General features: G+C 39.9%; 2 protein-coding genes across 2 annotated transcripts; both read right to left on the reverse strand.

Moving 5' to 3' along the window:
* Window positions 1-1,818: 1,818 nt before the first annotated feature.
* Window positions 1,819-14,292, reverse strand: lnpep (leucyl/cystinyl aminopeptidase). The gene is made up of 22 exons (XM_026342590.1): window positions 13,885-14,292; window positions 11,485-11,579; window positions 10,759-10,961; window positions 10,149-10,260; window positions 9,715-9,972; window positions 9,409-9,599; window positions 9,030-9,168; window positions 8,372-8,506; window positions 8,103-8,223; window positions 7,825-7,976; window positions 7,638-7,751; window positions 7,397-7,528; window positions 7,103-7,237; window positions 6,346-6,506; window positions 6,173-6,261; window positions 5,775-5,958; window positions 5,477-5,633; window positions 5,087-5,271; window positions 4,749-4,910; window positions 4,307-4,447; window positions 4,112-4,193; window positions 1,819-3,954 (listed from the first exon to the last, which is right to left on the reverse strand). Exons 1-22 carry the CDS (start codon window positions 13,904-13,906, stop codon window positions 3,823-3,825), a joined length of 3,102 nt encoding a protein of 1,033 aa, XP_026198375.1. The 5' UTR covers window positions 13,907-14,292; the 3' UTR covers window positions 1,819-3,822.
* A 1,344-nt stretch (window positions 14,293-15,636) lies between these two features.
* Window positions 15,637-22,863, reverse strand: erap2 (endoplasmic reticulum aminopeptidase 2). The gene is made up of 21 exons (XM_026342591.1): window positions 22,804-22,863; window positions 21,785-22,053; window positions 21,491-21,677; window positions 21,233-21,402; window positions 20,969-21,107; window positions 20,644-20,778; window positions 20,436-20,556; window positions 20,158-20,312; window positions 19,930-20,043; window positions 19,694-19,825; window positions 19,347-19,478; window positions 18,591-18,659; window positions 18,291-18,466; window positions 18,116-18,195; window positions 17,851-18,034; window positions 17,539-17,695; window positions 17,256-17,440; window positions 16,960-17,121; window positions 16,674-16,814; window positions 16,406-16,487; window positions 15,637-16,171 (listed from the first exon to the last, which is right to left on the reverse strand). Exons 2-21 carry the CDS (start codon window positions 21,943-21,945, stop codon window positions 16,025-16,027), a joined length of 2,829 nt encoding a protein of 942 aa, XP_026198376.1. The 5' UTR covers window positions 21,946-22,053; window positions 22,804-22,863; the 3' UTR covers window positions 15,637-16,024.
* Between the last annotated feature and the right edge of the window lie 831 nt (window positions 22,864-23,694).

The raw sequence follows: 23,694 nt of genomic DNA on the forward strand, positions 1-23,694 counted from the left end.
TAAAGCAACAGTGACAGTGCTGAAATAACTCTGACAGCTCATGTCACCTTTACTGCCATCAGCGAACAAGTAGCTTTGGCCCCTGTGGTGTCTGCCAGGTGTCATACAACTGGTTCTGTTTGTATTATTAATTTCATTTTAACACAAAGCCCTCGATTGTCTTCAATGTTTGTGCAATTAGACCGTTTGGCCAAGCCAGAAAGTATGAGGGTGAAAATGCTGCCTGTATGATGTCTTCCATCTGCGTGGCCCTCAGCCAAAACTAGTGTTTTAGGAATGAAACGGACTCTGAAACACACATAAAATACACACACACGGAGGAAAACGCCATAGTGGGTTAAAATGCACAAAAACCTGCAGCTGCTCCACATGAAAATCTCTTTTACAGCTTTATTTAGTTTTATAGGACTGACATCGATTTCAAGGTATTCTGGACGATCACGTCCCACAAAATCTCCAGCGTACAAGAAGTACGCTGTAGTCATTCTACATCCATATTTTAATACGCAGTATCAGTGCGCACAGTACCTTCAAGAACATGAATTAGAATCAGTGTGCACGTTTCCAGAAGAGCTAGAAAGACCTCTGGTGGTTTGACAGGGAAGTATCACGTAACCTTAACTGGCCTTTCATTTATGGTTAAGGATTTTATTTATGACACTGTATTGTTTTTACAACATTGAATCGTGGTTGATTAACTTTGTTTTCATTGTTGTTGTTGTCATTTTCTAACACTGTGTTTATCCCTTTTTTTCTGTGCAGGTTTGAACAGTAACCTTCGAGTCAAACCACACAGTCTCAGTCGAATTGAGGTCTGGACTCTCACTCTTCGCAGCCATTGCTGTGTGTAAATCATTTGTGTGTAGCTTTGACTGTGTGTTTGGGGGTCATTGTTTTTCTGAAAAACAAATCTTCTCCCAAGCTGCAGTTGTGGTGCAGTCTGCATCAGGTTTTCCTCCAGGATGACCCTACATCATGTTTTTGATTAATTGACATTACTTTGCAGAGACCTGTCCTCACTTTGACGTGAGTCTTTTTCTGTTGATCAGTGTCAAAAAAGCCAAATTAAATCTGCCGTGATTCACTGTTGTAAAGAAAGAGGAAGTCACTGTCCTAGTCATTATTCTTTCTCAGAACTGAGTTCTTCTAGCACGCAGCAGAACAGCTGAAATGACTATTAACATATGCTGTTTGTGGTTGGTAGAGGAACTTGGGTGTTTTTTCATTTTGACATCCACAAACTCTCCTCCCTCTATTAGGACCAGAATGGCAATAATAATTTTGTGTTGGTTAGCAAGACAATGAGTATATTTTGAATTTAGGTAATTCGTTATATGGTGTGTTAAATGTTCCAAAGACTCTAGTTTTCTTTGTAAATAGAAAATAGAAATTAACATCCAACATTTTCAGAAAACAACTTTTATTTATATTTTGTTAACAGAATGACAAACACAAAAGCATCTGCAGCAATTCATCCCAGTGCAAGACAAACGGATCAGGTTTATCACACGTGGCACTCCACCACAGTCCTCGCACCACTGATTCTGCCGCTTTGACGAAACACTGAACCTGATCATAAAAAGGACATCAGCTACGCTCATGTCCAGAGAATTTGTTTAACTGACTTCTCACAAGTCAGTTCTTTTCTAATCAGAATACAGTGGGAAATCACAGTGTGCTATTGGGTTATTAAAGCTGATTAACTGAGCTGACTCCCTGCAGCCCAGACTGACGACACTCTACCTCAATAACACAATATGAGCCTCAATATAAATGCATTTGTACCATATTTAACGACTGAGCACATTATTACACTACTTGACAAACTATGATGGATTGCATGGTAATGGCTATACTGCTGACATTGTGTAAAGCTGTGATAAGATCCTATAAATTGTCTGTTTTTTGTTTTGTGACCCCCTCCCCACCGTTAACATGGACAACTTTTTCTGTTTCAACTTCATCAAAGAATAACCTGTGCCAGGTTTCCCTCAGTAGTCCCTGATCGTATGCAGCAGCCCCAACCAGTAGGAGTAACTAGTGCATACAAACACATGATGTATGTACAACGCAGACTGAACCATATGACCGAGCCACAGGTAATACTACCGACACTTGAACCTGAATCTCACTGCGAAATTCCTGTCAACACAATTTTACATAAACAGACAAAGAGGTTTTAAAAGATGGAAACATGGCAACTTAAAGCGTGACGTAAGTCTGATATAACCAGGATCTCCAAAGAAAAATCACACAATCTGCTGGAGATCAGTAACTCTAAACTTCATGAGTGATGGAATCATTGTAAATAAAGCTCAGGGTGATTGTGCTGTTGTACCTAAACAACATCTTGGAACACATGTAAAAAAAAAAACTTAATAAATAGCTAAGCTACTCTTCATTCTCAGGAGCAACACAGCTAGTTAACATGGGAGTAACTTTAAACCTTTTAACCTGTAGTTACATTTTGGCTGATGAACAACAGCTTACTAGACAGATACGCCATGTTCAAAGCAGACATTCTTTTACACACTCTGTATCATCAGTGTGCATCAAGATGCATGAGTATCTTCAATTAGCCCTTAAAACATTAACATTCATTTGCAAAGGACGTCCTCGCTGTGGTCTCAAATCTGGAAATACAGTAAAAATGACTGACCTCAGATCAAGTCTCAAGATCAACTCTTTGTATACATTTCCCCTTTACATTATGTATATACACACACACACACACACACACACACACACACACACACACACAACTGAAAGCAAATCCTAAAATGTTCAAAATCACAATGTTCAAAAAGTACAACCTAGATCATAGGGAGAAAGGTTGTAGCTTCATCCTATGTACATTTTAATTACAGGTTTACAAACACAGTTCAACAGAGTTGAAGAATAAGTCTGTACAGTGGCTGCACTGCAGACAAAAAATAAAGCAATCAAACTGAACCCTAATGACCAGAGCTGAACTGGGCTTATGACTGGTAGAGAAAAAACACAAGGAAAGAAAATGAAAATGTGGTTCCAGTGTGCACTGCCTGCTCTCATATAAGACACATTTCGGTTGATTTAAACGTGCACTGCTGTGCAGTACGCCATCTACTGTACACAGCAGGAAGGTTTGTCAGTACATTCAATTCATGCCAACACAAGTTTGGTATTCTCAGCTGTCAGTCAAATAATATAGTGGATGCTTCATGCTGTGTGAATAACCATGGTACAGATTGACAGGGAGCTATCGTTTCTAGATAGATTTTCATAATACATTAATTAAAGGTTAATTTAATTCTTTTACTAAGTAACTCTCAAGGAACAGTAATTTTAACTTGTCATTGCTGAGTAATCTCTGACAGCTGCATCTACATATATGTTCAATGGCTGACAGAAAGTCCAGCAGTCACTGACAGTGTATACAGTACACAGACTTGTGGCCATTATACAGCTCAAACACTTAAGTGCCCGAGAACAGACTCAATGAAAGGAGTGTGCGTGAAGCATGATTGTCTGCTTGGGCATGAGGTCTATATGAGAGCTGCAAAGAAGAGGTTTGGTCAATAGCATAAAGTGTGAGGAGTGTGTGTTTGCATCTGACAACTCCCTGTCAGACACAGATTCAGAGCCACCCTGAGCTAACCAATAAAACTCACAGGACCAGTCTCAGAAAATCAAACACCTTGTACACACAGGCAGAGCACAGCCTCTCGCCTGGGAAACAGGAGTCAGGAGAGACAGTCCTACAATAGTGCAAACATTGCTGTTGTCTTGACAACATGCCCCGGTTGCCTGTTAGCAAGGCTGAGACTAGATGGAGCTCCTGTATTACAGCCACTTCTGCAGATTAGGCAGGTTCCTGTTCATCCAGCGCTGGTTCAGCTTGATGGTTTCTAAAGCTTCCTGCACACTCCTCATCTGAGAGCCATGCTCCTTCAGACTGGAGAAGAAACGCTGCACCTGCACAACACATAAAACATTTTTGACACATTAGACTTGACAGTACACCACAAATTAAAGCAATCTGTAATCAGTTGATATCCCCACAAACAACAGAAGGGACCCTCAATTATTCTGTAATGTAGTAAAGATGTAAAAAAAAACAATAAAAACTTACTTGATCAAGATGTGTCTGTGTGGAGAACTGCGAGGTGGCAGATTTGATGATTGTCTGGATAGCAAAGGAGCCCACAGAGAACCTAGAGACAAAAAAACAAAAGAAGAAGTTTTTCCCTCTCCTTATTTTTATGTGAAAAAATGCTAAAATGTATCCTCAGTGATAATCTGTCTAATGCTGACAGGGATCACTTACTTCTCTATGAGGCGGAACCAGTTCTGTTGTATAAAATCCCAGGCAAACAAGTAGCCAGTGAAGCCGTTTGACACAGTGCTGATGATCAAAGGCAACTCCTGTGTCGGGATAATATCCCCCTTCAGAGCTTCCTTTAGAATCCTAGACAGACCATAATAAGTGAATATGTAACAAGTAATTGCAGGACACAAATCCAGAAGCAGGCTTGAGGTAAAACAGCTTCTTTAATACTGACTGAGTTTTTCTTATAATTGACATGCAGTTTTGTGAAGTAGTCAGTCACAAGTCTGCATCATTCTCTGTGTGAAAGGACCTAAGCGTGCTGTAAGTGGTGCAGGAAATACAGCATCAGAAAAGTGGACTTTTATTTTACTATTAATTAGTTAAGATATTTCCGCTTCTCAGTGGGAGAAGAAGAGATATCGATGCTTATCACACTTACCATACTAAATGCTGTGCATTCTGAGAGGAAGCTAGGCCCTGAAGTATTTTTCGCTTCTCTGAATCATAGGTGGCATTTGCATACATGTTGAGCAGAGTCATCCAATCTTCATCAGACTGAGCAGCCACATTGAAAACTACTTGCTGTAGATCACCTGGTATCCTACAGAAATACATACCAGAAAGACATACCAAGAAAAGAATAGACAAACATAGGTTAGTTGACCACTCCAAATTTCAGTTTCGGCTCAATCCCCCTTCTAATTATTGGACATTTAGTCTATGTTGCTCGCAGTAATCGTCACAAAGTTAGTAAAATGTTTCTTATGCTTCACTTACCGAAAGGTCCCAGCAGGCTCAGCATAATGTTTGAACAGAGATCTGGCTTTCTGAGTGCAGTTTTCTTGATTCAGACTACAGGCCATCTCCAGCAGGGTGGAGCGTAACTCCTGCTTAGATACATTCTTCTCCTCCTCCCAGGTTTGTTTGCTCATCAGTGAACCAAAAATGTTCAGAATATAACTCTGTTACATACAGTACATAAAAAAATAAAAGAAATCATTGACACATTATTACATTACCTTAAAATGTGACATTTGTGGCAAAAAAAACACATTTTATTTTGCCAAATCTCTAGAATCCTAAAATGTTTTAATAATTTTTATGAATATTATGGATGTATTTGATGGTTATGTCTTAAGTGTGGCAGTGTATGTGTATGAACAGTACCTCCATCCGAGCCACAAGCTCTTGCTCCTGTCTTTTGTCAAGCAGCCTATAGATATTTTTGAGCTGTAACAAGGCCTCTGTCACAGGAGCAGTCTCAGTTTCATTGGACATATAGTTCAACAGGTTAAGGACTTGACGGAAGGAAACACGTTCCAGTCTGTTGAAAACATGGGACAGTAAAGGAGAGGGCAGGAGCAAAATGAAAATTAAGTACATGACTTGGAAAATATTCTTCCTCTTTCCGTCTTTCTGTCACAGCACACAACTGAAAAAAGACTGTTCAGTTTGTCTTTTATACCTGGAGAGAGCAAAGATGTTGTGTATCAGTGATGCACGGTCTTCATGTGTCAGAACGCTGATATTACTGGACAAAGCTTCTGTAAGAGCAGCCCAGCCCTCATCTTCGTAGTGGACGATGTAGAATCCTGTGTTTCTGTAGTTCAACTTCAGCCACTTTACACTTTCTGGAAGCTTAAGAGTGGCTGAAAACACACACATACAAAAACTTACCATTTGGCACAGTAGGAAGAGTGAGACTTACACTGTGTTTAACTAGAGGATGTTTCAGCTGTGTTTTTTATTTTCTGACACGTCTGACAGAAGATTATGCTCCAGCTATACTTAAATAGCATGTCTGCTGCTCTGCTAAACTACATCTTATGCATGTTATTGTTGAATGTTAATGTTTTGTGTTACCTGACTTGGTCTTCAGAGTGAACACCTGTCTGCACTCAGGGGCCAAACTACAGCTGTCGTTTACGTACGTCACTGGAATATTCCACAAACTAAAAAAGAGTGCACAGTAGGGTCAGTCAGGTCATGGTGTGTTTCTATGATCTGTGTGTGTGTCTGCTTTTGTGGTAATCCACCTGGAATTATGTGTAGTATTTTCAGATGTGAGAAGGAAATGCTCCTGTTGGAGGGTCACTTGATCTCCTTTGCGGCTTACAGTGACCAATGGGAAGCCTTTTTGTGATGTCCAGGAGCTCATCATCTCTGACACATTCTGGTGCTGCGTTGAGACCTCGACCTGAGATCAAAAATAAGAATCCAAGTCACGATCCTGTGTGATGATAACAGTGCATCTGAAACAGTACTGTATACAGTACTGAACAACTGTATTGTTCTACTTTTTGTGGAAATAATTAAGACTTTTGATCCAAACCCAGAGAGGTTATTGACAAAGGGATGTAGTGGGACTAAACTCTAAATGTTTAACACAACACAACTTTATTTGTTTGGCTATTTACCTAAAATACATTTAGAACGGACACAGTAGCATTGTAAGAGCAGGTGAAAATAAAGTATCATCAAGAGCAGCAGTGAGTCCATTTTACTGACTCCAGTAAAATTGACAATTATCAATTCTCTTTAAAGGGGCGGATAAGCAAAAGATTAATAAATTATCATTATCATGTTACCTCATCAATGCTTAACACAAGTCATTCTGCCTTTTGTTTACTATGTAGCTTCTAATTAATTTCTCAGTAATGCGGCTAAATAATGTGTTGGATGACCCACTGCGGCAGGATTTAAGGGTTAAAAGCAGTCAAAGAGATAAATTATTGATATTTCGTTTTCACGATATTCAATGAAAATAACAAAAACACAATAAGGCACACACACCTGTGTAAGGCTATTCCAGAGGTCACTGGTGTCTGTGTTTAGTCCACTGAACTGTTTTAGATACTGAATGATACCCTTTCTGAACTGCTGATCCCCTGGCAGGGAGGCATTCAGCATCAGAAGAATGGACGCACCCTGAAAGACACAGGCACAAAGTGTCTGGGATCATGTCATCCAAAAACAGTTACGACTGAGATTAAGGTCAAGTAGAGAAATTTCTTTAGAAAATAAACAGCTATCTATGGAATTCAGTGATTTAATCAACACCGCACCTATGTATATATAAAAATGTACCTTTTGATAGGAGATAACATCAAACATCTCTTCCACCTGTTCACGTGTATTAACCTCTGTTGACAACGGGTGGGAGGAATTTAGAGCATCTTTGTCCAAGGCTCTAAACCGCGTTGTCAGAAACAAATTACCCTGCAAGCATGCATGCACATGACTTACTGCACAGACACAGAGAATAGCACACGACTGTATCTGGTCTTAAAATAGAGAAATAAGTTACGAGTCATATGTGTGAACTTACAATGTCCAGCTCGGGCAACACTGCCTGCAATGACATGTACTCCATGTAAGTGGCAAAGCCTTCGTTGAGCCACAGGTCGTTCCACCAGCTCATAGTTACCAGGTTTCCAAACCACTGCAAAACAGCATCAGGAATAAATGAGCACATGGATCATATTTAACATTTCATTCACAAAAGTAAAAACTACCTGATGAGCCAGCTCGTGAGCTATGATGTAAGCCACCACTTGTTTTTCCAAAGAAGAGGACTGTTTGCCCACCAGCAGGCTGGTCTCTCTGAAAGTGATGAGCCCCCAGTTCTCCATGGCTCCTGCCAGAAAGTCTGGGATGGCTACCAAGTCTGCCAAAAGAGAAAGGGATCATAGTGAGATGCATAAAGGGGAGAAAAAAACAACTGGAGACGGCTAAATTATCATGTAGACACGTAGACACTGTGTGAAATGTGCAGGTTTGTGTGTGTAATGACCTAGTTTTTTTAGGGGGTAGTCAATTTCAAAGAATTGATTGTAGAACTCCAGGAGTTTGGAAGCCGTTTCCAGAGCATACTCGGTGTGCTCCTTCTTCTCTGGCACAGAGTACACAGATACCTAAAACAAACAATATCATATTTATCATCCACACAGTTTATCAGCAACAATACAACATCACTGCAAGCTAAATGTCAAAAATATGGTGGAGCAAACATATACAACATGTAGGGGAAACAAAAGAGAGTCGCATCTGCGTCAGACCTACCAGAGTGTTTGAGACGGTTCGGTTTATAGGGATGAAGTTAGCAACAATGAAGGCCACCAGGTAGGTGCTCATGTTGACACTGGTTTTTTCAAACTCATCCAGCATGAGGCCATTGGTAAGTGGTGTAGACTTGGCCTGAAACACACAGTGTGGAGACAATTTGTCTTCTAGCTAAAGTAGTATATGCCCAACTAAATCATATTTAGCATGTGTGTCAGACAGCTGTGAAAAACAGCATTGCAAGCAAATACCAACCCACCATTAGTTAGCTTAAAAGCTTATGAGTCACAGTAGTAACAGGAACGACTTGCACGACACAAGGAAATAAGTAATATAATCTAGGGAGACTTTCTAGAATAACTGTATCTAGGTGAAAAACATAAGATTCATGATGATATTGTATTGGGAAGGAGAATTAGGCTGTGTCCACTGAGATGATCAAAGGCAGGAAAAAACAGAGCTTCCATTTTGCAAGTGAACCTACTAACACACAATTCTCTGTCCTACCGTATATGCCAGTTGTTACTACCCATGTGCTAGTACATGTGCTAGTACAGTGATGCTGTTTCTTGTTAGTACACAGCATAGCATAGTATAAACACTCCAACATTTGGTACCATATGGTAAATATAAACAGGTTTAATCGATGTTACAGTACCTTAGGCATATTAGAAAGAGTCATGTAGTCTGGTTTTCTGCTGATTTTAATGAGAAATGTAGCTTTGAAAGATGGTTCATCAAAGCAGGGGAAGGCCTTCCTAGCTGACAATGGCTCAAACTGGGTTGCAGCCAGCACACTGGAGATAAGAGAGAGATGAGTATGATCATACTGAAATTCATTAAACAACCTATAATTTCATTCATTTTTAATTTCTGTTTTTGCTGCTTTGTTAATGTCTGGTCATGAGTTCAGCCAAAGGTCACAAGATTAACTATGAAGACACATGATCCGCAGGCTTTTTATAAAGCCCTTACTCTGCAGCACATCCTTCAGCTGTTGTGAAGTACTTAGAGTACAGCCAGTTTATCAAGTGTACCTTTTGTTTCCATCTTTATCATAGTATGAGCTGTTGTAGAAGCCGCCATAGGTGTGTGAGAGGTTGGCAGAATAATCCAGGGTCAAAACACAGTACTGGCCAGCCTTTAGCTCTTCAGAGAACTTAATGGCTAACTGTTCATTGGGTTTGTACTCCAGTACAGTCACATTTCTATCCTCCCCATCACCTAACTGGAACAGGGAAAGTATTCGTTAACAACTAACAGGCAACATAAAGGCAAAATTTTTGATGTTTTGTTAAGGCACAAGCATAATGAAATCTTACTCTCCCACCATCAAATCCCACCTTAAAGGTTGCTTTGGTAATGTTGAGATCAGTGCCATGCAGGACGATGCGCTTGGTGTTGTGTAGCACAGACATGTTAATAACAGTGCGGCCTGTGAATGTCATGCTATTGAGATCAGGGTTCAGGGTGAGGTCATAGCTGAGAGGACGTATGCTGTGAGGAAGCTGGTACTGCGCCCATGGAAACATTTCACCATTTGTGGACAAAGGGTAGACTGGCTCCAAGGGAGTGTTGTTGTCTGTCTTACGACAACCTGCCTGCAGGAGAAATAGAGGATTGGGGTGAGGCAGAGAAATTTGTATAATGGGAAATGAAAAAAAGAAATTATTTGGCAGAGACACTGAAATAACGTGTTGAAATAGTAATTTTTGTTAATCTACAAATGGTAACAAAGCCTACTATACAGAACTATATAATATACAGTATTTCTTACCTTAGTAAAGGTGCATCCAGGTAAGAAGTAGAGGACCATGGCCATAGAGGCCACTATGACTAGGAACAGGACACATACGACCATGTTACGGGTCGAGGGTCGTGAGCAAGACCTGAAAACAATAGTTTAACATACTTTACTATAACTTATTTCATAAGGATAAAAGGGAGCAATAATGACTCTGAAGAAGCTGTAGAAGGCAGAAGCTGTGAAAGTAATTTTTAAACCCGGTACTGAGGCTGCTCAGCTCAGTCAAAAGCTGCCCTGCAATCTTTAGCATCTGTTTAAGGTTGAAACAGACCTTACAGCTGTTGTTATATAATGTTAGTCACAGCCAAACCCAAAGTGTTAAAAGTCTTTCCAGAAAATTACAGTCATTTATTTTTCAGTGTAAAGGACTAAGTGCATTTAACTACACTTATTTTGTGATATCGTAGTAATAGCTATATCACAGACAGGATTATAAAGTTACTTTCCACACTCTAATACTGTGATTATACTCTGACCTAACAGATACTTTTGTTCTGGGGATACAATTAAAACTTCAACAGTGTTAGTGTTATAGAGGTTTTAGTCTGCATCTAAAAAAATGACTTTTTGGGTATATCACCTGGGTGGAGACTGTCTGGTGTAAGGGGAAGAGTTGGATCTGTTAGCAGAGCTACGGTTCATGAAGGACATGCCCAGCAGACGGGCTGAAGACTCGCAGTCCTCCTCCTCATCATCCATGTCGTTCTCTCCCAGGCCTCGCACAAGCAGTCGTGAGCTACGAGGCTCATATGCCACCTCATCTGGGTCAAGAGGAGGAAACGTCTGCAGAGAGCATGTACAGTACAATCTTGTTATTATCCAGTTAGGGAGTGTCTCCCACTGAAGTGAGTGAGAACAGAGACAGGAATTATCAAAAATAATTAGGACAGAAATAGTTAATTTATGCTAAAAGAAATATCCTGGACATAATGTGTTTAATGAAGAGACAATTTCAAATGCCTTGTATATTATTGTAGGGAAATCAGGTGATAAAGATACAGCATCTTCAACTTGCTTAAATAGAGCTCCTTTTACCAAGACGTAATGCACACAGTGCTGGCTATAGACAGTTGCATATGACAGTATAAGAGTGTGCTCATGTAGTTAACCAAAAGTTTACCAAAAGTGCAACTACACTTTTATTACAAAAAGCCAATCTGTTTACATGACCTGATTTACAGATAAAAGAACTTTTGCCTCTTTCACTTCTACAGAAATGGGCAGATCTATGAATCTATTGAGGTAGACTGGTTTTTCAAATGAAAAGCGCAGACAGCATGCATGACATAAGACGACATAGGCATACTGGAAACGTAGTGGAGTCTTTGGCCAAATCCACGACATCAGGCTCTTCTTCAAACATGCTGTTTTCAATCATGTTCCTCGGCAAGCTTGCTCGCTCTGCAACATACAGAGGAACAGAAAGCTGACAGGATGTTCAAAAGGGGAAATAACAGAGGTGAGTGACTAAGAACCCTAAGCCCTAATGAATATATACATCGGCACGCACACACAGTGTCTAAATATATTTTTGTGCTGTCTTTTAGAGTGTCAGAGTTTTTCACAGAGAGGAGTGTAGTGGCAGCAAGTCAATATTCAACACAAAGTTAGCTATTGTTATTGTCACTTGATAGGCAGATAACATAAAGCAACATTCAACAAAGCACTGGTTTTCTTCAGTTTCCTGTTAGTAAACTTGTTGTTTTTCCTTCTTCTTTGACCTACATAAAACAGGTTCATCAGGCTGGTGAAGCAGCCACTTTCAAGTCTAACCTTATTTATTTCATAGCACATTTATTTACAAGTGTAAGTGCAATGCCAACAACTAGGGAAGTACATTTAAAACTTGGAAAAAGCAAATGTAATGAATTTTCCCCCTCTGACCATGTCACATACCGCACTCTACAAACGTCAGCATTTCTATAAACTGACCCGCGTGTTGAGCGTCATGAGAACAGTTAGATTCTTTCTTACAAAATACACATGATTTCCTGGCAGCCAGATTCTCTCCTCAGTAACGCCTGAAACTATCTCAGGCATGATCAACTTTCTAATTTAATATTAACAAAAGTAGTAAAAAAGCTGTGCAATGCAGATCTTCTGTTCTACCTCACATTCCAGTGCTAAGGACAATGTTTCTTTAGTGATAGATTTGAATGAAAAGCACAGAGAAACAGCTTCTGAACACGCACTATTCACACAAAGACAATGACACCAAACAAATGTGAGTTTTCTTCATACTACGAGAAGACATAAGCATGAGAGCTGAATCTAGCTATCTCTGTACTGTACAGTGTTTCTGATATCACTGTAAGGGCTGTGACCACACACTGTGGTATGAATATCTATTAATAGGTGAGGAGCTAAGTAGGAGGTAATGTGTAACGTCTACAAGAACATATGATAGAAAAGACCTATAAAATAACATTAAACTTGTGTAATTGTAGGATATTATGGAAATCGTTAGTAATCTACACAAAATGACATGGTCAGAAAAGGAAGGCAGGCGATGTGATGGTTATCATTTAGACTACAATTAAAAAACAGACCAGGGGTATTTCAATAATAAACAGCTTCTGTACCTTTATTAACTTAAAGGGAAGGCAATGTATCTGCTGACTGTGTTCCTCCTGTTTACTGACAACATTTATTACATATTTTTGACAGGTCTAATGATTTAGTTCTAGTAAGGTAACAAATGTTGAGGTGAGGTAATTTTTTGCCAATTACTATAAACATTGTCAGGAGGATAGGACACCATAGGACAGGCACAAGAACACCCAGTACAACTCACCATGATTGTGTCTGTAGGAACAGGCAAGAGGTACATGATATGATGTATAGTAGATACTGAGTACTGAACTCTATAATCTGTTGATTTATTAGATGGTCATTAAAAACTGTAAAGCATCTGCTTAAGCTCTCACATCAACATATCATCAAAATGTGATTGTGAAAGTTGTGCTTGGTCTTTCACTAAAAATGACTAAGTCACAGCCGAGACTGCAAAAAAGGGAAGTCAAATTTCTGTGATTTGCTTGTGGCTTCAGCTTCCCTGAGCTGTCACATTGTGTCCATTTTGTTTTGTTTTTTAAATAAAACCCTAGAAGTTCGGGGAGAGCACAGCAGAGGTTATAAAGCAGCTGGCTGTGGATAGCCCGAGCTGACAGGACTTATCAGCACTCCACACCAAGACAAACTGTAGCTATTATCAAACAGACTGGGCAAATAGCTCTACTGTATTTTAACAGTGAAACTTCAACTCTGGCCTAAAATGATTCAATTGCTTCGGCTAAGCTGTCAGAAATTAGTTACTGCCTGTGTTCAAACTAAATGTATTCTATATGATTAAAATAAAATCAAAACGTTGTATAAATAAAGACACATTACATGATTCACAAACATCCCGTTCTGTTCGTGTTTTATTATTATTATCATGTCACAGCAGGACTGTCCACAGATTGACCGTGCGACTAGGCTTCTGATGATCTATGAAGTGTAAAAATGAGAACAAATACATAGAAAACATGAAGGTAGTTTTCGTGGACTTGTCAAAGGTAAAACCTACCCCTCTCAACATGTGTCCTAGGGTGAATGTCACTCTCAGTGAGCTTGCAGCTTACGTCGCGTCAATTATTAGCTGGCCTGCTGCTATTAGCTTGCCGTTACTGTAACGTTACCCCCACATCTTTCTTTTATTTCTTACCTGTACTATCAAATGGATCCATGGTGGGATACCTCGGAGAGCTCCTCGTGTGCGGTTTTCCAGCAGCTCGACAGACGTGATGGTTTTAAATCTGGCCACAACCCACCGCAGGATATCAGACGCTCACAATAAACAGCTGCCCGTCCTCACTGTGCCAACGTTAGCTACGTAGTAGCTAGCTTGTAACTAGCCAACTTCTGACAATTGCAACAGAAAGACATTCAGGTAACGAGCTAACGCTAGCTGTTTACCGTAACTTTGTCGCCCATAGCTGCGTGTTGCTTTAATACGCCGGGACTTTCTACAATACCAACCCTTGTGCTAGAAAAACGTGGAAACAAATCTCCACTGTGCTGTGAAAACTAACCACCGAGCAAATGTCACTCTGCTTCCTCTGAGAGCAGTTGTTGACAACGTCCCGTCAAACCACCATCCTGACATCCTATTGGACGATACGGCGGAGGGGGCGGGGCCAGACCGCCACACTACGCACAACAACGACACAACACGTTGTTGTGCGCACGCTTTGTGTTATAGTTGTGAGGACACAGTGTTGGTTTCCATCTATTAATGGAAGTTATCTTTAACCAGTATCTGCTTGAGATCAACCTATTTACAGGTTACATGGTTAACATGACTAAACACACATGCATGCCTACTCTATGGCTGCACCCTAAAATAAGTAGTATAGATAATACACAGTTCTTGTGGTACTTTAAAAAGTTCCTGTGGTACATTTCATAAGGCAAATTATGTGGTAATATATCACAAACAATGGGAGGCTAATTGCTAAACCATCTCTCTCTATGTTGCTCATTCTCTGACTGGTTAAAATGTCCAGCATGTCCTCACACCAGTAGTATTTGAACCAAATGTATCCACACAAGGGAATAAAGACATGCACACTCACAAACACAAACTGCAAATGAAAGGAAAGACCTTGAATGCTTCACCCATGACACATTGTGGATCCAGCGTCTCTGTTTTGCTGCAGAGGGATTTTGATGGTATTGTTTTTGGTCACTGTAAATCAGTAACAAATGTTCTGAGAAATCGCCTTCATCCTGTGAGGATCCTATAATAATAATTTCTGTCCTATTGGAAGTGGTCTTTTCCATTATTACAATGTCACTATCAGGACACAAAGAGTTTCTAAATGGTTGTATAAATAATGTGGATCATTTTCTATGACCTCTTCAGTCACTACATCTCTCTGTCTTGCGAAATGTGCAGGAATTTGTGTGTTTTTATTTAAAGAAAGAAACATGATACCTGCACTCAAATGGAATCAATAAAAGATCACAGAGCAACTGAGATATGAAATGTGACAATAGCATAATTATTATGTTACTAATGTGATTAATGCTGTGGATTATGACAGCCACTATAACACAGACTATTTTAAAAGGGTATTTAAAATCCCCTACAGAATTGCAGAAAGATCTATACAGTTGAAGAACATTTTTTGTTAAATGGACAGTTCTTTAGGTACTATATGGAAAATCTAAAAGGAAATATTAAAGGAACACAAAAACAGATACCATAAATATTGTTTAGTAATTTGCGCATTTCTTTTATATTTTACATAGTTTGTAGTAGAGACCAGTTTCCCTTTTGCATGTCATTGGACAGTGCTGCAATGGAAAGATAATAGCAAAAATTGCACAATATCCACCTCCAGAAATAGGACATTTTTTAAAAGCTGAAGACTTGATGTCACCAGATAAACAGAAAAACACACACAACCAGGAGGAACAATGTACCCTTTTATTGTGTATTCGGTGAAGAATCTATTTAACCATTTAAACTGCTTTTGTGTGTCACCTTGGAATTAATCTCTCTCTCTCTCTCTCTCTCTCTCACTCTTTTACATACACACTTACACATAAAGATAACAAATATTCATGGTACACACAGCTCGTGCGCTTTACTGCTCAGCTGCCAGTTCTACCAAGAAAATTTTTTATTCTAGCAAATAAGTTCCCTGGAAATGTAGAAAACACTCTTACTCTTACATACAATACTGTCATCTCTCCAGTGATTTAAAAAAAACAAATAAACAAACACACACATATGCAATAACTTCAAAACACACAAATATTCTCATGAAGGCATGTTCTAACCACCACCTTACTGTTTTTCACTGCATTTGATAATTCAGCCAGTTTTTCAGAGGCTCGAGGTTCCTCTGAACCCAGCGAACGTTTTTCTTCACATTGTCCAGGGCAACCTGAGTAGCTCTCAGCTGAGACACCTGTTCTTTGATGGACTCAAAGAACAGCTGCACCTAGGGACCAAACACAAATACATTTCTGTCCGAGAACATGTCCAGGTACACTAAAGTGTTGCTTACTCATTGTTATATAGAGTGCTTCTATAGTGTAGTGTATGAAACACAACAGTGTTTTGATTTTATCTCTAATTTGATATTGGTTAGTGTGTTAGATAATGATCAGTGTGAGGCAATATAAACAACAAATCTGTATATCAGTGGATATCAAAGATGTAAGACCATATTTACTTCAGCGAGTTCTTCTGGAGATGTAAACTGGCCTGTGGTGCCAATGATGATGTTTCTGATACAAAATGAACCCAACTGGAGCCTGCAGGTCAACAGAGAAATCCGTGAGGACAGTCTCAGTCATGGTTATCGTAATAAAAGGCTAAAGAAGCCACTCACTGGTTTACACACAGCATTTCAATCCACATTATAAACTACTATTGCAGTGGTAGTGCACATGTTTTGAATAGTAGCACCTCATCCTTCACTTTCTCTCCATTATACTAACTTTTGAACCAGTGAGTCCCAGTTCTCTTTGACAAAGTCCCAGGCAAGGTGATATCCCTGTGGGTTTCTAGCCACCATCAGGATCAGAGAGGACAGGTCCTGTAATCGAATCACCTTTCCTTCCAGACCCAGCTCCAGCAGTCTGCAACACAAATTAAGTTATGTAGTATATTTATAATACTGACCAAGAACACAAAATGGACAAGCAGCAGTGTGACACAATACTCTCTGTTGGCCACATGGTGGCAGCATCAACTGTGTAGAAAAACAGGGTAGGCACAAAATACCTTTGCAGTTTGTTGGTGTCTCTGCTGCAAGTCAAGGCAAACAGAATTTTGGCTTTTTGTGCTGCAGAGAGGGAGATGTTGTATTCGTGTAAGAGGGAGGCCCATCCATGGTCGTCCTGAGCTCCAACTGCAAACACTGTCTCTGCCACATCAGTGGGTAAGCTACAAACAGCAGAGATGTGCCAATTAGGGTAAAATAAGAAATTATATATATATATATATATATATATATATATATATATATATATTATATATATTATTATTATGTGTATAAAATCTCATTTAGAAAGACGAACCTGAGTGTCCTGTTGGACTGAAGCCAGTCTTTGAAATTCTGACGTGCCCTTTCCAGACAGGGTGGATCATCCAGGTGACAAGCCAGTGCCAGGACCTCTGACCTCAGACGTCGCTCTGACACAGAGCCGCTGTCACTCCAAGTCTGCTGGTCAATGACAGCACGGAAAAATTGCAGGATGTACTTCTGTATAAACACACAGAGAGAAACAGCATTCCACGTGAATACAGTTCTTTACTAATACTCACATAAATATCATGCAAACTGTGTAATTGTCTCCTTACTCCCAGATTGTGTGTCACTTCAAGCTCATTCCTTTTCTCAATCAACCGGTAAAAGGCCTCCAAATAGCCCAGTCCTTCGAGGAGAGGCACTGTGTTTGTCTCTAATCGCAAATAACCAATCAGGTCTAAGGCTTTATTGATTGGCAGATGGCCTGCCCTGTAAAGAGATACAAAAATAATAGAAAATCTGGGTAGAATTCAGGTACGGTAATTATAGCTGTTCTTGTGTGTAACTACAGACATGCAATAAGAACTTTCTCTGTAACCATGTAGTTTGAGACCTACAAACACATGCACACATGTACTGCTTACGTCACTAGTTGAAAGGCGTTGTGTATCAGGTGAGTCCTGTCTTTGTAGCTCAGAGCAGTGTGGTTCTCCCTCAGCAGTTTGGTGATCACATCCCAACCGCCGTCCTCGTAATGGACCACGTAATACCCTGTCATGTCAGTGTTTACCTTCACCCAGCTGACATCCTCTCCTATGTCTATACTGTCTAAAAAGTAAATATCAGAGAAAACAATATCACAACAAGGAAAATTAACATGTTTGAATTTCAGTCTCTCTTCCTTCCTACCTGTTTGTGTTGTCATTAGGTGTCTGTGGATGCTGCTGGAAGCGTCCGTCTTGAACGTCAGCGGGATGTGCCAAAGGAAACTATACCAGAGGAAAGCGTTTTTATAAAAATTTGAGTGCTACTTTAAATGACACTCTCACTGAGAATGAAGCTACGTGTACATATGCACTCTCACCCTTTTTGCAGTGTTGGCCAGATAGAGTCAGAGGGCAGGACTGTCCTCAGGAATCTGTCCTGTCTCAGCAGCAGTCGAGAGCCTTTCCGCGTTACTGTTACCACAGGAATACCTTTCTGCAGAGTCCAAGTGTTCATCATAGCTGTCAGGTCCAGATGTTCCCCTGCAAATAGGTACTGTAGCAAACAACTAGAGGTCAATACTTGTGATCACACCACTTCAAAAGGTCAGTAATACCAATGCTATTAGATGCAACACGCAAAGACAGGTCAGACAATTTATGTTTCAGTGTTTACTCACTGCATTCTTAGCAGCCTGGCTGCTGCTGTAGCAGTGTTTCCCAGAAATGAAGTCCTCTTCTGAGCATGTCTGAAATAAAGTACAATTGAACATTCTGAGCATATGTTTCTATTAAATGCATAATATTTTTTTTGTTTTTTAGTTTCATCCATTTAATACAAATCACATTTTACATCACTATTGATCCTAGTAGTGTTTTGAATTTGATCTTTCCATCTTTTTGGCAGATGTTTGCTCCAATTCAGTCTTGTACAGTAGAAAAATTACTTTGAGAGACTTTAAACTTAGCCCAACATTGGTAATCTATCACAGTGAAAATAATGGCAGTTTTTATTTTCGTCTATGTTTTGTTATTGATTCTTGGGAAGGCTGTGTACTCTTTTGAAAACAATCTGCACCAGGCACAGATAACATCAGTCTGACTGCAATGAAAACGGACAAAAGGTTTGATTAATTACCTCTTTAAAGTAACTTTCAAGTCTCAGAAGTTGAAATAAATGGTAAAAAAAAGCAACTATAATAAAAAATATGAAATGAACGTTCTCTGTAAATAGATTCGATTAGATGGCTTTTATTTTCTTGATGATTCATTATTGTAGTAAAATTGCCATTAAGAAACAGTCTACTACTCTTCTGAGGATTACAAACTCAAATACAATTCTTTCAGGTTGCCCTTTCGGTATTGGATTTACAAAAAGATGACAAAGAACGTCACAGTGTATTGCACATTGAATGTTATAGTAATAGTGTTCCTACATTGACCAGACTGTCCCACAGGTCCTGGTTGCGTGCGTTTCTGTAGCTGTATTTGCGGAGGTATCGTACTATCCCACTCTGAAACACCTCATCTGTCAGGAAGTGTCGCAGCATGTGCAGGACGCAGGCTCCCTGGTGAGAGAGACAGAAAAAAATTTATTATTCAATCAAAGAGCAATGACCAGTTATGTTGTGTGTACGTGTGGACTTTCATGCAGTTTCACATTATTTTAGATGAGTAGATCAGTCTTATCTGAGTGCATTTGGTGTTATGTGCTTTTTATTTAGCCCAGATTTTCAAAGACTGCCAAATTTGCCATCATCTGAGAGAACACTAAAAAGCATACTTTGTCATAGGAGACTGTGTCAAACATCTCTTTGATTTGCGTCGGGTTCTCTGCTGAGCTGGAAATTGGCCGAGAGGAGTTCAATGAATCATGACCAACTGCTGCGAAACAGGTGTGCAGCAGATATTCCTCCTGCAAGATGGAGTTTGGACAGATTATCATGCTTAACTCTTCAAGGTTCAACAATAATAATAAATAATATTATGATCAATCCATTTTTATATTAAAGCACATACCACTTTGAGATCAGGGTAGGTGGCCTCCACTGAAATGTACTCCATGTATCTGGCAAATCCTTCATTAAGCCAGATATCATTCCACCACTCCATGGTCACCAAGTTCCCAAACCACTGCAGGTGAGATTTTGAATTTTACTACCTTAAGGTGATTTATTGACATCAGAACTGCAGAAGATAAACAAGTACTTAATCCTGTATGTCATTAGTGGGAACACACACACACACCTGATGAGCGAGCTCGTGGCCAATCACCATAGTAACCCAGAGTTTATCAGTAACCGAAGATGTGAGGGGGTCAAAGAGAAGACTGGTCTCTCTGTATGTGGTTAGACCCCAGTTCTCCATTGCCCCAGACTGGAAGTCTGGAATAGCTATTAGATCTGAGAGAGGGAAAACTCACATCAGGAAACAGACAGTGATGGGATGGAGGAGATTTTGACAGAAATGTAATAATAAAAAAAAAGATCTGTTGCTTAGTAACAGATTTTCTTTTAAAGGTTTACCTTGTTTGGGTAGAGGATAGCGGATGTTGAAGTACTCTTCATAGAAGTCCAGCATTTTGACGGCCACTTCCAGGGCGTAGTGGGTTTGCTGCCACTTTTCAGGAGTGGCATAGATGGACACCTGCAGAAACAGAACAGTGCATGAGAAAACAAAAAGTCGAATGTGATAAAGTCATAGTTTTGTTAAAGGAACATGCTGGAGACATACCTGCACCCCAGAAGATGTTGTGGCAGTGACAGATTTGAAGTCACAGATGACAAAAGCTACAAGGTATGTGCTCATCTTTACACTGGCAGCAAACCAGTCCTCCAGTAGGTCATCGCTTATTTTAAGTGTCTTGATCTGCAATACATACATTTGATTGAAGCCATTAATGAGTCACACATTTAAACATGTATTAAATGTTTGTGTATAAACAGCATTCAATTGAATTGGATTTGCATTCTCCTGTATTTTACTAAAAATCTCCATGGAAAACAAAGAAACCTCTTAAATGACCCCAAACATTTGAAAAGTAGCAAATGACACTCACCACAGGCATGTTGGACAGAGAAGTGTACTCTGGGCTCCTCCTGATTCGTACGGAGAAGTTGGCTTTGAAGCTTGGCTCATCAAAACAAGGAAATGCCATCCGAGCGCTTGTGGGCTCAAAGTGAGTTAAAGCTAAGGTTCTAAAAGGAATCAGCACAGATGTTTGTATTATATAGACAATGGGCTATTGGACAGTAGAGGGAACCTCCCTATATGTTAAGAATATCCTTTAAAATTAGCTGTAAAAGTATGAATATGGTTCTACCTGGTCTCTCCTGTGCTGGTTCTGTAGGTGCTCTTATAGAAGCCGTAGAATCCTTCTGCCAGTTCTGCCCCAAACTCAATATACAGAAAGTACTTTTGCCCATTGCTGAGAACCCTGGGAGAGAAAATGCCAATCTGCTCATGGGAAGGGTTATGAAGAACTGGAAGAACCTAGAACGAGAGGAGATGGGAAAAAACCCTGAATCCATTTTAGGTAACAATAACAAACATGCTGCTCTAATAAAATTTCTGCATCTACCTTTTCGGATAGATGAGAAAGGTTCTGGTCCAGTATGGTGGCCTTGGAGATCTGCAGACCCTTGCTGTGTAATACAACCCAGTTTGTGTTGTTCTGGACATCAATCTGGATCTGCACTGAGCCAGTGAAACTGAGATTTGTGAGGTTGGCGTGCAGGAGGATGCGGTAGTGAAGAGGAACAATGTACCTAAGGTTAAGAAAGACGTTGTTTTTACTCAAAAACAGGATCAAAGAACAAAAATTCTTGTCAACTTCCTGAAAGTGAGCGTAAAGCAAAAGTAGTGTAAAGGCTACCGTGGCAGGCGGAGACGGCTCCACGGGAAGGACAGATTGCCAGTGCCCAAAGGAGACTGTTCTCCTGCTGGGTGAGTAGGAGCTGATGAATTCTGTGTGTGTTGACACCCAACCAGAGACACAAGAAACGGAGACAGCACTAACAGTCCCATCCAAACCATTCTGGAGAAAATGTCCTTCAGCCAGTGAGTTGAAAAAAGTCAAGTGAGACCAAAGACCACCTGTTACAGTTAGGCACTGGAGAAAAAAATGGTCATATCTTCTTAATCCTGCAAGACAATAAAAGAGGATTATTAATTATTGACACATCAGTGTTTCATAGGTCACAATATCAACAAAATATAAATAAAAACAATATCACTATTCTTTCTGTGATTTAGCTGAATGCTAAGATGATTTGCTTCATCTGGCTACATTTGTGTTGTGGTTTCAAAGGTCATGATATTCACCATAAATGTAGAATAAACATGAATAAATTAATACAACAGGTACTGCTTACATTAAATACCTTTCCACATCATGCAACAGTCAAAACAAAGGACTTCACTCAGCACCACAAATCTGTCCTTTCCTTTTTGCCGATAGTTCAAACAGTGTGGACGACTGTTACTTTTTACTGACTAAGTGTTTTAGTAGGAAGTTGGTCCTTCAGGACCATGTGCACAGTTCATTCTGGCTAACTGAGCTGTGTCACAGTGTTAGGCCACAACCTCATCCTGAAGGAGACCCAAACGTGACAAGTGAACATGATTCACATGATTTCCCATGCGGACAAAACTGGATGAGGACACACAGCTATAACTATCAGGTGGCAACAGCTGCAGGAGCAGAGCTGCAGGTCAAGTCAGGCTGCACAGGCAGTAGTTGTGCTGCTCCGTACTGAGAAGATTAAGTTGTTAGTCGGAAGAATCGATGAATTCCCCAGAAATTGAACTTATCGGTTAAGTCAGGAAAATAAAGACGGATGGTTATGTGTATGTAAAAAGGTTATGTTTAAGAGGAGAGTCAGAAAGCTTTACCTCGATCAATTCAGCTTCATCATTCTTCCCTATAGTGCCTGCTTTTCAGTTTCACTTTCTCTTTTCAGCTCCCGCCCACTTCGGATTAAAAAATAAACTGCCTGTGTGTGAGTGTGTGTGTCTGTGCATGTGTGTGTGTGTGAGAGAGAGAGTGAATTAAACACAACAGTCCTCACACAGTGTTTTTCCTTGTTGTGAACAAATCATTTAAATTTAGACCAGTTACTTTGTTCATGGTAAAGTTACTGTAGGTTAGGATTAGACATGTAGGTCAGTGGTTATGGTGAAGGTTAGGGAAATATGTGTGTGTGTGTGTGCAGGTGTACCCCAGTAGGCTGCTGTCTAATGCTCTGGCTGTGTTGATATGATCAATTTCTCACCTCAGCTCTAACAGCCTAAGGCAGGTGTGGCTCCAGTTGTTTAAAATGACTCTCCGCTGACTTTTTAATGTCCCCGTCACTGTCCTGTCCTCAGGGTTTTCCTTTCTTTATAAATGCAGATAGAGCTCCATATGTGTACAACTGCACACTGTATTTTTTAGTCTCGCTCACTCTGTGTGTGGGGGGCAGGGGGTGGCAATGGGGGTGGGAGGCACCATTGTTAGTATAAGGTCACAACAATGAGACATGCCAATCCCCCATAATGCAATGCTCGTGGCAAAGTCAAACAACATGCCCCCATTTCAAAGACTCACACACAGACACAGGGCGCTGATCAGCGATCATAAAAGTGACTTTAGCTAAAGTAGACATGACTGAGCCGTCCAGGAGTCTTTTTTACCTTCCAATCATCTATTTATGGACAGGTGAGAAGTTTAGTTGATTTTTTATTTAGTTTAGATTAGGTAATTTTTTTGATTATTACTATTAATATTATTACTAGACTATATAC

Source organism: Anabas testudineus, chromosome 9, assembly GCF_900324465.2.
Source record: "Anabas testudineus chromosome 9, fAnaTes1.2, whole genome shotgun sequence".
Taxonomy (NCBI): domain Eukaryota; kingdom Metazoa; phylum Chordata; class Actinopteri; order Anabantiformes; family Anabantidae; genus Anabas; species Anabas testudineus.

Excerpts from the sequence above, each read along its gene's own strand:
- lnpep (XM_026342590.1), bottom strand. The coding sequence starts at position 13,906 with ATGGATCCATTTGATAGTACAG. Across the intron at positions 9,169-9,408 it reads GATAAAGATGGAAACAAAAG|TGTGCTGGCTGCAACCCAGT; the intron begins GTACACTTGATA and ends TCTTATCTCCAG. Across the intron at positions 5,959-6,172 it reads CACTCTGAAGACCAAGTCAG|CCACTCTTAAGCTTCCAGAA; the intron begins GTAACACAAAAC and ends GTGTGTTTTCAG.
- erap2 (XM_026342591.1), bottom strand. The coding sequence starts at position 21,945 with ATGGTTTGGATGGGACTGTTAGTGCTGTCTCCGTTTCTTGTGTCTCTG. Across the intron at positions 17,122-17,255 it reads CAGTCCAACAGGACACTCAG|CTTACCCACTGATGTGGCAG; the intron begins GTTCGTCTTTCT and ends TGCTGTTTGTAG. Across the intron at positions 16,172-16,405 it reads CTCCAGAAGAACTCGCTGAA|GTGCAGCTGTTCTTTGAGTC; the intron begins GTAAATATGGTC and ends TTTGGTCCCTAG.